We start from the raw sequence: 14225 nt of genomic DNA, 5'->3' as shown, positions 1-14225 counted from the left end.
ATCCTTGATGATCCCTTGACCCTTCAAGGGACTGTCCTTCTTAGGATCCTTGCTAGGAGAGTTCCGGAGCAACATTTTTTTACAGAAGGATGGAAAGAGAAAGAAAAACAGAGCAAGCAAGAGAGAAGATAAAGGGGAATACCTGTTCAATCCTCTGGTCGCGATTATAAAGGGAAGAGTTCTTGAATTTAAATGCAAACGATCCTATCCCTATTTCTATTTATAATGATGATTTGTGCAGGGCTGTCATCTCCATGACGTCAGATCGCAACGGATAGTCCATTCTTAACGGCTATATATCCGTTGAGTTAGTTATAGATAAGATTCGGCAAAATATAGCTCGTTAATATTACATAATTACTCCTTATATTTTGGGGGCAATTGTTAGGGCAGGATTTTAATGGCCTGTGATCCTTACATAATATCCTAACAAGTGATCCTTGTTTCTTTGGCAGATAGTGATCCTCAGAAGAGCTTTAGGATCAGGATCATGGATCATCCTAAGGATCCTCATACTAACGATTACTCTCTTTGAATTTAATACTGTTTTGCAGGAATTACGAGTTGGATATGGTCTTAGCAACGTTATCAAGGAATCTGTCACGCTGATTTCGCACATGCATAACCAAGAATAGACGTTATGAAGAATATGGAAACTTAGCACAATTTACGGGCAATTAGTTAGACTAAATTTACTTCTATTCCTAAAGGGTAACGAGCTAGTAGTTAGGTGACTTGCCTAAAATACGACCACACACACTTATATAAAGGGCATTCTTCAGCATTTGGAAAACACAACACATTTCTCACACGCTTTAGCATACGATACTAGAGTGATCCTTGTACCTAGCTCGTTACCATCCGAAGTTGTAAACACTGTTTGTTATATTGAAGTTTGGTGATCGGTAGTTTCCATCACCCGAGGTTTTTTATGCCGGAGATCATTCATTGATCAAGGGCTTTTTCCTCGTATAAATCCTTGTGTCACTTGTGCAATTTTCATTTAAGTGATCCTTCTCTTTGTTCACCATACCAAGCATCATTCCCCGTTTACAAAGAGTTTGGTTGCATTATCCTTGTGTGATTTTTGACCAAAACAGTTTCTTCTCAGCATTTTTCTGAGATCCAGCTGGTGGTGGAGGCAAAGATGGAATGCCCTGAGATGAATTGACCGCAGACATCGCAGTAGAGGTATTCTTCACCGATGAAGCCATGTATTCGTATGCAACGATCCGGAATGATCACCAACAGAAAACTTTCTTATGAATGAAGCACCAATTGCCCCACGGTGGGCGCCAAACTGTTTTGGTCAAAAATCACACAAGGATAATGCAACCAAACTCTCTGTAACGGGGAATGATGCTTGAAATGATGAATAAAGATAAGGATCACTTAGATGTAAATTGCACAAGTGACACAAAGATTTATACGAGGAAAAAGCCCTTGATCAATGAATGATCTCCGGCATAAAAAACCTCGGGTGATGGAAACTACCGATCACCAAGCTCAAATATAATAAACAATGTTTACATCTTCGGATAGTAACGAGCTAGGTACAAGGATCACTATGGTGTAGTATGCTAGAGCGTGTAAGAAATGTGTCGTCCTCTCCAAATGCTCGAGAGTGTCGTTTATATAAGTGTGTGTGGTTGAATTTAGGCAAGTCACCTAACTACTAGCTCGTTACCCCTTTTAGAAATAGAAGTAAATTTAGCCTAACAAATTATCCGTAATTTGTGCTAAGTTTCCATATTCTCCACAACGTCCATTTCCGCTTATGCATGTGAGAAATTAGCGTGGAAGATTCCTTAATGACGTTGCCAAGACCAGGTCCAACTTGTAATTCCTGCAAAACAACATGAAATTCAAAGAGAACAATCGTTAGTATGAGGATCCTTAGGATGATCCATGATCCTGATCCTGAAGCTCTTCTGAGGATCACTATCTGCCATAGAAACAAGGATCACTGTTAGGATATCATGTAAGGATCACAGGTCATTAAAAATCCTGCCCTAACACTACTGTTACAAGTTCTAGATTCGATCTACCGATAATGTGCTTTTGTTCGGTGGTTGGCTGCTACAGCAGTTTGTGGTTGATGTTTACATCAAAATTGAGACGTCACGCTTAGAATTTTGTGAGAGAAACCAGGCTAAGATTTGGGCCGAATTGTACCAAGGTATTGTGGATTACGTCAATACTGGTGAGGTTCATGCAAACAGAGTCGGGAAAAGAATTGTGTTGCCTGCATCTTTCATCGGGGGGCCTCGCGACATGCGACGTCGGTTTCTAGATGCGATGACGTTAGTTCAAGATGACGGCAAGCCTGATGTATTCCTTACAATGACATGTAATCCTAAGTGGCCTGAGATATGTGATAATTTACATGTTGGTCAAACTGCTACAGATCGTCCAGACCTTGTTTCAAGATTGTTCCGGGCTAAATTAGAAGATCTTAAGGATCAACTCTTCAAGAAACATGTCCTCGGGGAAGTTAAGGCATACGTCTATGTCATTGAATTTCAAAAGTGGGGTTTGCCGCACGCACATTTTCTCCTAATCATGTACCCGCAACACAAGATCAATAACGCGGACCATTATGATAAGGTTGTGTGTGCTGAAATTCCTAACAAACTAACACATCCCAGATTGCATGAGATGGTTGTCAAGCACATGATTCACGGTCCTTGCGGCAATTTACGATCAAGCAGTCCTTGTATGTAGGGTGATCCTAAAATTTGTCGTTTTCGCTATCCTAGACAATTTAACGAACAGACGACACAAGGAGAAGATTCGTATCCGTTGTATCGAAGGAGAGACACCGGGATAGAAGTGGACCTACGTGGACAAACACTTGATAATAGATGGGTGGTCCCATATAACCCAAGGCTTTTGATGATGTTTAACTGCCACATGAATGTTGAAGTTTGCTCAAGTATAAAATCTGTGAAATATCTTTTCAAATATGTTTATAAAGGACATGAGAAACAGGTTATTCAAGTCGATCAAAGTGAGCCAGGGGTTGTTATTAATGAGATAAAAAGATTTCAAGATGCACGCTACATATCGCCCCCAGAGGCTATGTGGCGCATTTTTTCCTTCTCTCTTTCTCAAATCTTTCCTGCAGTTCTAGCCTTACAACTTCATCTCCCAAATAATCAGATGGTTAGATTTAGAGATGATGACTTGATGCCTAATATTGTTGATAGGGAAAGGGATAAGAGAACCATGCTAACAGCATTTTTTGAGATAAATAGAAACGATGAAACAGCAAGGGTACATTTGTATAAAGATTTTCCAAAACACTTTACGTGGAATGGAAGCACACGCCGTTGGAGTCGTCGTTTCGGTAAAAAACAAAGAGGTCGTATTGTTTCCGCTAATCCAGTTGAAGGAGAAAGGTACTACTTACGCCTACTTTTGTCAAATGTCAGAGGGCCTACTTCTTTTGAACATCTTTGCACAGTTAATGGTCAACGGTGTGCGACATTTTGGAAAGCAGCTCTTGAGTTAGGCTTAATAGAAGACGATGAATATCTATCACAATGTCTCAAAGAAGCCTCTACGTTTCAGTTTCCCAATGCTCTTAGAAGGTTATTTGCGACCATAATGATTTTTTGCCAACCTGGAGATATTCGAAAGTTATGGAATGACAACTTTGATTCACTGTCTGAAGATCATCGGTTACACTGTCAAAGTATAGAACGAGTTCAAAATATGGTTCTTACCGAAATTAGTGTCTTGGTACAATCCATGGGTAAAAATTTCAATGAGTTCGACCTTCCTAAGATAACAGACGATGTTAACTTACAAGATGCAGGTTATCGTGAGTTACAAGAAGAGTATGGGATTGTTTTGGAACCTGAACACTTGAGTGCCAAAGATTCACTTAATCCGGACCAAAAAAAAACGTGTTTGTTGAGATCATGATGCATGTTGATAATGATCTTCCAGGCGTGTTCTTTATTGATGGTCCAGGTGGAACTGGAAAAACATTTTTGTACATTGCCTTGCTTACTGAAATTCGGTCACGTGGTCTTATTGCTCTCGCAACAGCTTCATCAGGTGCAGCGGCTAATAATGTGCCAGGAGGTAGAACGGCTCACTCGAGATTCAAGATTCCTCTTAATCTTGAAAATAATTCAATGTGCAATATCAAAAAACAGAGTGGGGCCGCTAAACTGATTCGGTCTGCCAAAATAATCATATGGGATGAAGCGTCGATGGCTAAACGACAGGTGATAGAGGCAGTCGATCGTACATTCCAAGACATAATAGGTGTTAGTCTCCCATTTGGTGGAAAGATAATGGTTATGGGAGGTGACTTCAGACAGGTGTTACCGGTTATTAAACGTGGCACTCGAGCACAGATTGTAGACTCCAGTGTACGAATGTCACCTCTTTGGTCTTTGACTAAGAAGATGCGGTTGACCATAAATATGAGAGCGCTAAAAGATCCATGGTTTTCTAAATTTCTTTTAAGAGTCGGCGATGGAACTAAAGAACCAATCGAAGGAAACTATATCCGCATACCCGATGACATGACAATTCAGTGCAACAACAGAGAAAACGCTATAAAAGAATTGATCCATGCCATCTTTCCATCAATTGAAGATAATGTATATTCTTCAGATTATATAATCTCTAGAGCAATATTGTCCACTAAAAATGATAGTGTTGACGAGATTAATAATCAAATGATTGAAATTTTTCAAGGGGAGGAAAAAGTTTATTACAGTTTTGATGAAGCTGAAGATGATCAGCGCAACTTCTATCCGGTTGAGTTCTTAAACTCGCTAAATGTTAGTGGTTTGCCGCCTCATAAGCTTCATTTAAAAATTGGATGCCCAATAATATTGTTACGTAATATCGATCCATCACATGGCCTGTGTAATGGCACGCGGTTGATATGTAAGGGTTTCATGCGAAATGTTATTGATGCGGAAATTGCAGTCGGTCAACATGCCGGCAAAAGAGTTTTTTTGCCAAGAATCCCTCTAACCCTTTCTGAAGATGACATGTTCCCATTCAAGCTGAAAAGAAAACAATTTCCAATTCGACTTAGCTTTTCCATGACGATTAATAAAGCTCAAGGTCAAACAATTCCGAACGTTGGTATTTATCTTCCGGATTCTGTATTTTCACATGGACAACTTTATGTCGCGTTATCAAGAGGGATTTCAAGACAAAGTATGAAGGTGTTGGTACATCTCGCCAAAGAAATCAAACAACACGGAGTTTACACATCAAATGTTGTCTACCAGGAAGTGTTGCGTGATTAATTAATCGCATCCGTATAAAAAAGAAGGTAAGTTAGTAGATTTTGTGCCTTATTTGCTTCCAGAAATTACCTTTTAATTACTATTTTAAACCACCTGTAGGCGTCTAACATTTTTTTATGTGTCGAAATCTGGTACAGTAGAGGAGAAGATACAAGAAAGTCATAAGCGAACGGATGTATTGGTAAAACAGGAAGAGATACAAGAGACTCCCCGCATGGTGTTTTTATTGTTTTGTCCAACTACTTGACTGTTTTGAACTCTTCTTGTTTTTAATTACATCTACTTCCTTGTTTTGTACTATTCTTGGAGAAGATCACCAAATAATCGATAAACTAACAGAAAAAACAGTGCCATTATATCACGAATAAGAAAACTAACTTAAGTACTATACAATATTTCATGAGACGACGGATAAACTAACGCTAGACTAGTATATATATATATATATATATATACATATATATATATATATATATATATATATATATATATATGTTTAACGCTAGACTATGTGCGGGTAAGTGACTAGTATATATATATATATATATATATATATATATATATATGTTTAACGCTAGACTATGTGCCAAGTACAGTATAAACCACAGATATATAGAGCAATAGAATATATATATAAAAAAAAGTAGTGATAATAGTAATGTAACTCCCATACCTTATATAATTGCTTCCATACTACCTTAGACACCAGCTGGTGGATATTTATAAATTATGTCGAATCTATATTTGTTTCCGATTATAACATGTACAGCTTCTCTATCTTTCTCTTTAGATTTTTCTCTCAAGTCCCTCATGGTGTCTTTATACCGATTCTAAACGACGTTACGAAATGCGTAATATATGTTTTTTCACTCTCCGGGTCCCAACAGTAAATGGTATGTACAAAAATAAAGTAAAGTGCTCAATTAGTATATTCTTTGTGACAAGATCGTTTTACTAAACGGGTCGTGTCCACAGGTTGGCGGGTCCAACACGACCTCCAGTGGCGAAGCTTGACCCAAATGACCGCCGGGGGGGGGGGGGGGTCGAAAACGTATATACCCAAAAATTTCTATACGAAAACTACATATATAAGACTACTGAGCAAAAAGTTCGGGGGGTCGGGCGCCCCCTCCCGCCCCTTCTATACTTCGCCCCTGACGACCTCTACTGAAAATTTTAATACAAACCCAAACCCAAAAATCGTGTGAGGTGTATGAACCAAAACACGGCCCAAAAAAGTGTGTGTTGACCCAAACAGGAACCACTTCACCTGAAATTTTAATGTTTCAAAAATACTCAGCAACTAAAATCTACCAAATTAATAGCAATAATTTAACTATTACTGTACGTTATACATACAACCAGTTAAAAACTGGAAAACTTTTCGATAAAACTGTTAACTGTTAAAACAGTTAAACTTGTAAACTGTTAAAACTGGTAAACTAATGTTAAACTGGTGTGTCGCAACGTCGTCGGCACGCAATGGCAGCGACCGCGTCGGCTGCACGCATCAACGTCATCAGTTTAAGCATTCATAATAACTTACATTAAATAAGGACTGAAATTTAGATATGCATTAGCTGCTGATGAAGCTGCCTAGTAAAAAATGTTTTGCATATAATAATTTGTTTACCGGGTAAGAGTTGGTTCAAATTAACCGAAATTCAATGTTGATTTGTTTTTTATCACAAATGAATATCTCAGTTTTAGTTCAAAACATGAAAACGGATTATGTCGGAAATTGCCGACCCTTTTCCTACGCATAACGATTTCTATGAATTTCCGACTAATGGTTAAAATGAAAACGGATTTCGTCGGAAATCTGTCGGAATTTTCCGACACTTCTCCTACGTAAACCAATTTGTCGTTTTTTGTCACAAAACTAAAACCCTTTCTTATACGTCGGAATTTCGTAGGAAAAGTGTCAGCATTTTCGTTCGCAGGAAATGCGTCAGAAATTTTGGTAGAATAATACAGTTTCCTAGTAGTGACAGCTTGTATAACCCCTCAACCCTATTGACTCATTTTATTCGGGCTACATGGTTTTACATGTGTGCGGGTTAAGGTTGTTATCTTAAACACAACTAGAAATGGAGTAAAGATCTCGTACAAATAAGTTTATCGAAACGTATGAATAAGGTGAAAAAGTAAAAAAAAAAAAAAAAAGCGCGATGGTATTTTTGTAATTATTTTACTCGTAAGGTAATTATCAAAGTAATTATCAAATTACCCTACAAAATCAGAAATTACCCTTCAAGATCATTTGTAAAGTAATTATGATATCAAAATTACCTTACAAGATCATTTGTAAAGTAACTATGTTACCCTACAAAATTAAAATTACCCTACAAGATCATTTGTAGTGTAATTTTGATAATTATCCTACGAGTAAAATAATAACGAAAATGTCACCACGTTTTTTTTTTTTTTTTTACTTTTCCACTCCATTCGTAAGTTTTGTACGATAAGATACTTTATATTTGATCTTTTGTCAATAAATATGGGGGTCGATCATGTTCTTGTCAAGGTTTTGTATTCCTTTTGTTAGTTCATGTAATATATGAGTTTTAACACAAATAAATATATGGGTTGTTCATTCGTTGGTTTTGTTAAAGTTAAATGAATGGGCACAAACATACATCCCACCTTTGCGTTCGTTAGACAATATAACATTTTTAGCAATATTGTTATGCGGTATCGATTATTGTGTAAAATAATATTTACCGTCGAAATCGCACCTTAATCTGACTTGACCAGAACGGCAACCAACACTGGACATCAAATTCTTGAATCAGCTGCTAAAATGCCACAAAGATCCCAAAAAGATAAACAATAAAAAGATGAAATGCGATCATAAAATTATAATCCACGGATTGATTAGGTTGGTGTTAAATGCTTGTTTTATATTAATAGCACATCATATGGACTTCGTGAAGGACATAAAAATTATTTCTCTACATCAACTTTTTTTTTTTTTTTTTTTTTTTTTTTTTTTTTTGCCATTGTGAGTATATTAGAAAAATAAAAATTACACAAATTTTGTATATTTTCTTAACTGTAATCGGATGCTCAATTGAAGAAGATAGGATGGATGGAGGGTTCTCTTTTTATTTAAGACTGTGGGGTATGGGGCGGGGGTTTGGGCGTGGGTGGGATGAAAACGCCCAAGCCACCACCCTGGGTGGGCATGGGTTTGGGCGTGGCCCCTTTTTCGTGGGTTTGAAGCTGGGCGTGGGGCGGGCTAGCAAGGTGACATGGCAGGCTCTCAATGGCTATGTGTCAACTCATGCCCCCAACCCAAGCTCCCAACTCAAGCCCCACCATACCCCATGGGCGTGAGTTTTTTTTTCCATTTTTTTCCCATTCCACGTGTCAACAAATGCCCCAACCCATGCCCCAACCCAAGCCCACCATACCCCACAGTCTAAGGGTTTACAAGTGGATTTATGAATTGACATTAATGCCTGAAGGGGTATGGTCCCAGATCTTGCGTCAGCATCGACCGCGAGTGACCATTACCCTTATCAAAACCCCCACTAGCTAACAACCTACATGTGTCCATGCGGGGACGCACCGACACAGTGGTTGAATCCAATCTGCCCAATGATGGAGGAGGACTTACCTGGAATATGAGAACGGTATAGTGATGCGGCACGGCACCGCATCTGGTGTATGAAAACGGAAGCGTCCACAGCGATGCGGCCTAGCACCGCATCCAGTGAACACTTCTATCAATACAAGGGAGCTGGATAACAGCAACAGTCACCACGGGCGACGATCTGGCTTGACACCGCATCTCGTGTATTTCTTGATCAAAGAGTGAGAAGCCGGAACGTCTACAGTTACCGCAAACAGCGATGCGGCCCGCACCGCATCCTGTACACTCAGCAAGTGGGACTGACACCACAGAGCAAGTAGCACCAATGGCAGCCGCCTGTCAGGTCTACGTAAGCGACAGACTGACGTGGCATCACGTCCACAACCGACATGCCTGACACACCTGCAAAGGTGCAGCATGCCGTCAGTCTATCCATCCACCTCCTCCTTCACTCCTCGGTTATAAATACCAACCCCAAACCAGGTTTGAGGGATCTCTCTTCACAACTCTCTCACGACTACTACTATCATACTTTGCTTCCCAAGCAGACTACTGATTCTCACGCCGGAGAGTGGTAACAAGGAGCACTCCCCACCCCATCCTCCTTGTTACGAGTCACGGTTTGTTTCCTTGTGCAGGAGATCAACCGGCAGGCGATCCAGCCAGCGATCCTCGAGAGGAAGGGATTAACCCTTCTTAGCGAGACGAGTGTGTTAACCCTGCCCGGTTAACCATAGTTTCATCATTGGCGCCCACCGCTACTCTTAAGCACTTTTTTGTACCATCCCTCTCCCTCTCAAAAGATCATGTCAGATCGCATAAATAACACTACCGGGGATAATCTAAACCCCACCAACCCAGGGAATGTGGGGACCGGCCCCCCAGACCTAAATCCTGGCCACATTGTCACATCAACGCAAAGGGGTCCATCTCTAACGTTCGGACACGACCTATCACAGTACGCATCTGTGATCCCTCCGGACATGGACCCTCACACCTGGTATGACCAGCAGGCAGCCCTGCTGGCTGCAACATATAACCGAGCTTGCGCTGAAGCACAGATACAAGTCGGGCCTACCCCGGCACCACACACACCTGCGGGTCGTATTTTACAATATGACGGCATGGCACCCTCACGTCCAGCCTCCAGAAACAGGCGTGAAGACCGCGGATCCTCTTACTGCGAGGTCCGCACAATAAATGAGGACGATTCCTCATATGGGTCTCGCACCAGAGGCCCAATACAAAGCCGCCTGTGCCCCCAAGGCGATAACAGGCGGCAATCCACAGTCCACCGCGGTTCCGGCATCCAAAGCCGGCTGGGACCGCTGCCCCAATACGAAGGTTATTGTCGTACTGACTCGGATGACCATACATATTGCGGGGATTCGCATGACACTAGCAGGAGACCGGGAGGACGCAACTATTCTCCTCCCACTCACCCCCGCAATACATACCTCTGCGTTGCAAAGCGCATCGAGAACCAACCCTACAGGCCAAGGGCCGCGACCGAAAACTCTAAATTCGGCCAAAGAATCGCACACGCCCATGTCACCACCACAAAATTCCCATTAACATTGGGAAATACAACGGTTCGTCCGACCCGGACGATCACATGAACATGTTCATGGGCGCAGGGTGCAACGGCAGGTGGGACGAGCCCGCCTGGTGTCATTTTTTCCCACAGACCCTGATGGGTCTGGCCAGGGCTTGGTTCGATTCTTTGCTAGTAGGGTCACTGGCCTCATTTGAGGAACTACATGCAAAGTTCCTCGCACATTTCAGCCAGCAGCGACGTCACGTATGCGATACGATGGACGTCATGAATATCTATCGATAGGACGACGAATCTCTCGAAGCATTCGTCGTCCGATACAATAAAGAATGCCTGGAGATAGGCGACGTTGCCGACCAAATGGCACGTAACCACTTCATCAAAGCCGTCAGAGATGAACAGATGGTTGTGACTATCTCCGACAAAGACGGCCTGCCGAAAAAATGGGAGGATATCATGACCGCGGTTAAGACATACGCCCAGACTCAACGGTCGCTTAAACCGCACCTCACAGAGGCGCCGTCCCAAGCGGGAGGTAAGACCTCCCGCTACGAACCCAAGCGCAACAATAAGCGCAACCGGGACGAAGGGAATCGCGGCAGCGATTCCAAACCGTACTTCCCACGTAACAACCAGTTTGACGCAAGGGCAACAATTAACGCCCAACGGGATAACCGGGCGTCAAAGAAAGAGTCTCGGGACCGCAACTGGACCGAGATCACCAAGTCGCCAAGCGAAGTCCTCCTTACGGACGCGCAGACCCTTCGACCGGCTCAACCAATGAAGTCCAAGAAAAATCAAAATCTCACTCTCTACTGTGAGTATCATAAGGAGGGAAGACCGGATGGAGATTGAGCGAGCCATAAAGGAGGGAAAGCTGCAACACTTTTTGCCAGGTGGACAAAAAGCCACCAAACGCATCACCCCCCATGGCGAGGGCACCTCCTCCAGGAAGAGGACCATGTATGTGGCCTCGACCCATATGATCAATGGAGGCAAAGGAAGGCCGCGCAAGGCGGCGAGAAGACCGGACAATGACTGGAAAGACGAGGAAGTCGTCTTCCTAAAGTCTAAGGCGGTCCGCGCGACAGGCGCGCCGTCGTTATCACCGGCCAACTAGCTCATTACTGCACCGAGCGATTATTCATCGACCCGGGCAGTACTTCTGATATCATATACGAGCAATGCTTCGACCAGTTTGATCAGGAAGACAAAGATCAGTTGCAAGTAGTGGATTACCCGTTGGCCGGATTCGCAGGGGAAACTGTCTTTCCCCTGGGCCAAATTACGTTTCCTACGCGCCTTACCAGCGGAAGGCACACACGAACAGAAGAGGTAAACTTCATGGTTTTACCTCATACTTCCAAATATGACGTGCTCATTGGGAGAGAATCCCAAGGTGATTTCAACATGATTACGTCCGTACCCCATTCTGCAATCGGTTTCCCAACCGAAACAGCGGTCGCGATAATCTATGCACGTCGCGAAGTTATAACGTCGGATGAACTACGTCCGACTAAGATAGCAAGGCCAACTCCCAACAACCAACCAGAAAAATGGGTCCTCAACGCAAAGTACCCAGAGCAAAAGGTAACATTGGGCCACGTCTTGTCCCCCAACACCAAAGCGCACCTGAAGCAGCTGCTCTTCAGAAACCAAGATATTTTTGCGTGGGCACCCGCAGACATGACCGGGGTCCCACGCGACATTGCGCAACATTTCTTGAATACCTTACTAGGTATCAAGCCAGTGATCCAAGGCCAACGCCACCTTGGATCCGCAAAAAACCAGGCGATGCGTGAGCAGGTCGAAGAACTGCTCTCCGCAGGCATCCTGCGGGAAGTCAAGTACTAGACTTGGTTGTCCAACCCGGTCATGGTAGAAAAACCATCCGGGGGCTGGCGCATGTGTGTCGATTACAAAGACCTCAACAAAGCCTGTCCCAAGGATTGTTACGCACTTCCAGAAATCGACGAAAAGGTTGATAACCTCGCACCATTTCGATGGAAGTGCTTCCTCGATTGTTACAAAGGCTATCATCAGGTACAGATGGCAATCGAGGATGAAGACAAAACGGCATTCCGCACCCCTACAGGAAATTACTGCTATACAAAAATGCCGTTTGGGTTGCGCAACGCGAGCGCAACCTATCAAAAACTGATGAACGACACTTTACGCGGGCAAATCAGCAAAAGTGTCGAAATCTACATGGACGACCTGGTCGTCATGAGCATGGAAGAGGATACCATGCTCGCTGATATTGAAAGAACATTCCAAACTCTGCGAAGCGTCAATATGAAGCTCAATCCAGGGAAATGCTCGTTTGGAATGGAAGAAGGCAAATTCCTTGGATTCATCGTAACCAAAGATGGATTCAAGGTAAACCCGGAAAAAGTTCAGGCGATCGACCGCATGCCATCGCCTTCAACAATGAAAGAGATACAACGACTGGCCGGCAGGCTAGCCGCACTAAATAGATTCTTAGCCAACCATGCAGCTAAATCTTATCCTTTCATTAAAACCCTGCAGAACTGTCTAAAGAAAGAACAATTCCAGTGGACCGCAGAGGCTGAAGATGCCTTCCAAGAAATGAAGGAGTGTTTGATACAACTCTCAACCCTAACCGCACCACGCAAAGACGAACCACTTATATTATACCTATCCGTCGCAGACAATGCGGTGGGTGCGGTACTAGTAGTGGAGCGTGAGAGAGTTCAAACACCCATCTACTACATCAGCAAAATGCTCAACGACCCAGAAACAAGATATTCAATAATGGAAAAGTTGGTACTAGCACTAGTACACGCATCAAGACGTTGCGACGCTACTTTGCAAATCACGTCATCACGGTGTTAACCAACTACAGGATTGGCCCGATCCTATCCAAACCTGACATCTCTGGGAGGTTAGTAAAATGAGCAATCGAGCTGGGCGCACTCACGCTAAACTACAGGCCGAGCCCCGCAATCAAAGGCCAGTTCCTGGCAGATTTCGTCGCCGAGGTACCGGCAAATCGCATCCAAGAATGCGAGCAAGAACAAAACCCTCCACCACCGCCACCTTCTTCAGAAATATGGGCACTTTTTACCGATGGTGCGTCCAACGAAGAAGGTGCGGGCGCAGGTATGCGACTCGTCAGCCCCGATGGCCAGGAGCTTAACTATGCAATCCGCCTTAATTTCAAAAGCACAAATAACGAGGCAGAGTATGAAGCTCTATTGGTAGGGCTACGACTGCAGTTAAGCTCGGCGTGCAACATTTGGAAGCACACATCGACTCCTTGTTAGTTGCAGGTCAGGTGCGCGGTGACTACACCGCAAAAGGGGATATCATGATCCTCTACCTCGAGCAAGCCTTAAAACTAAAATCAAAATTCACTTCCTTCAATATCCGTCATATCAACAGAAGTGAAAACAAATCCGCAGACGCGTTGTCAAAACTCGCGTCCACCAGCTTCCAACACTTGGCAAAGGAGATACGCATTGAAATTCTGCAGAATCACTCAGTACCCCTGCGCCAAGTCAATGTCATCCAATACGGTACAACATCCTGGATGACACCAATCATTGCATACCTGCAATCAGTTGTGACTCCCGAAAGCAAGTCAGAGGCACGCAAGTTGCAATACAAAGCGTGCCATTATCAAATGGGAGACGGTATCCTATACCGTAAATCATACCTGGGACCACTCCTATGCTGCGTGGACCCCCAAGATGCCACATACCTCATCAGAGAGATACACGAGGGAATGTGCGGCATACACGCAGGACCACGCATGGTAGTGGCAAAA

The 14225-nt window shown here is 43.1% G+C and overlaps 2 protein-coding genes across 2 annotated transcripts; both read left to right on the top strand.

The window, feature by feature from the left end:
- Positions 1 to 2913: 2913 nt before the first annotated feature.
- Positions 2914 to 3930, top strand: LOC118491576. Its single transcript, XM_035989452.1, has one exon. The coding sequence runs from the start codon at positions 2914 to 2916 to the stop codon at positions 3928 to 3930; it is 1017 nt and encodes a 338-aa protein (XP_035845345.1).
- On the top strand, positions 3927 to 5282 carry LOC118491575 (ATP-dependent DNA helicase PIF1-like). The gene has a single exon (XM_035989451.1). The coding sequence runs from the start codon at positions 3927 to 3929 to the stop codon at positions 5280 to 5282; it is 1356 nt and encodes a 451-aa protein (XP_035845344.1).
- Positions 5283 to 14225: the final 8943 nt, after the last annotated feature.

Source organism: Helianthus annuus, chromosome 4 (assembly GCF_002127325.2).
Source record: "Helianthus annuus cultivar XRQ/B chromosome 4, HanXRQr2.0-SUNRISE, whole genome shotgun sequence".
Lineage (NCBI taxonomy): Eukaryota > Viridiplantae > Streptophyta > Magnoliopsida > Asterales > Asteraceae > Helianthus > Helianthus annuus.
The sequence above is the reverse complement of the archived record's forward strand: the minus strand, read 5'-3'. Positions and strand labels throughout refer to the sequence as shown.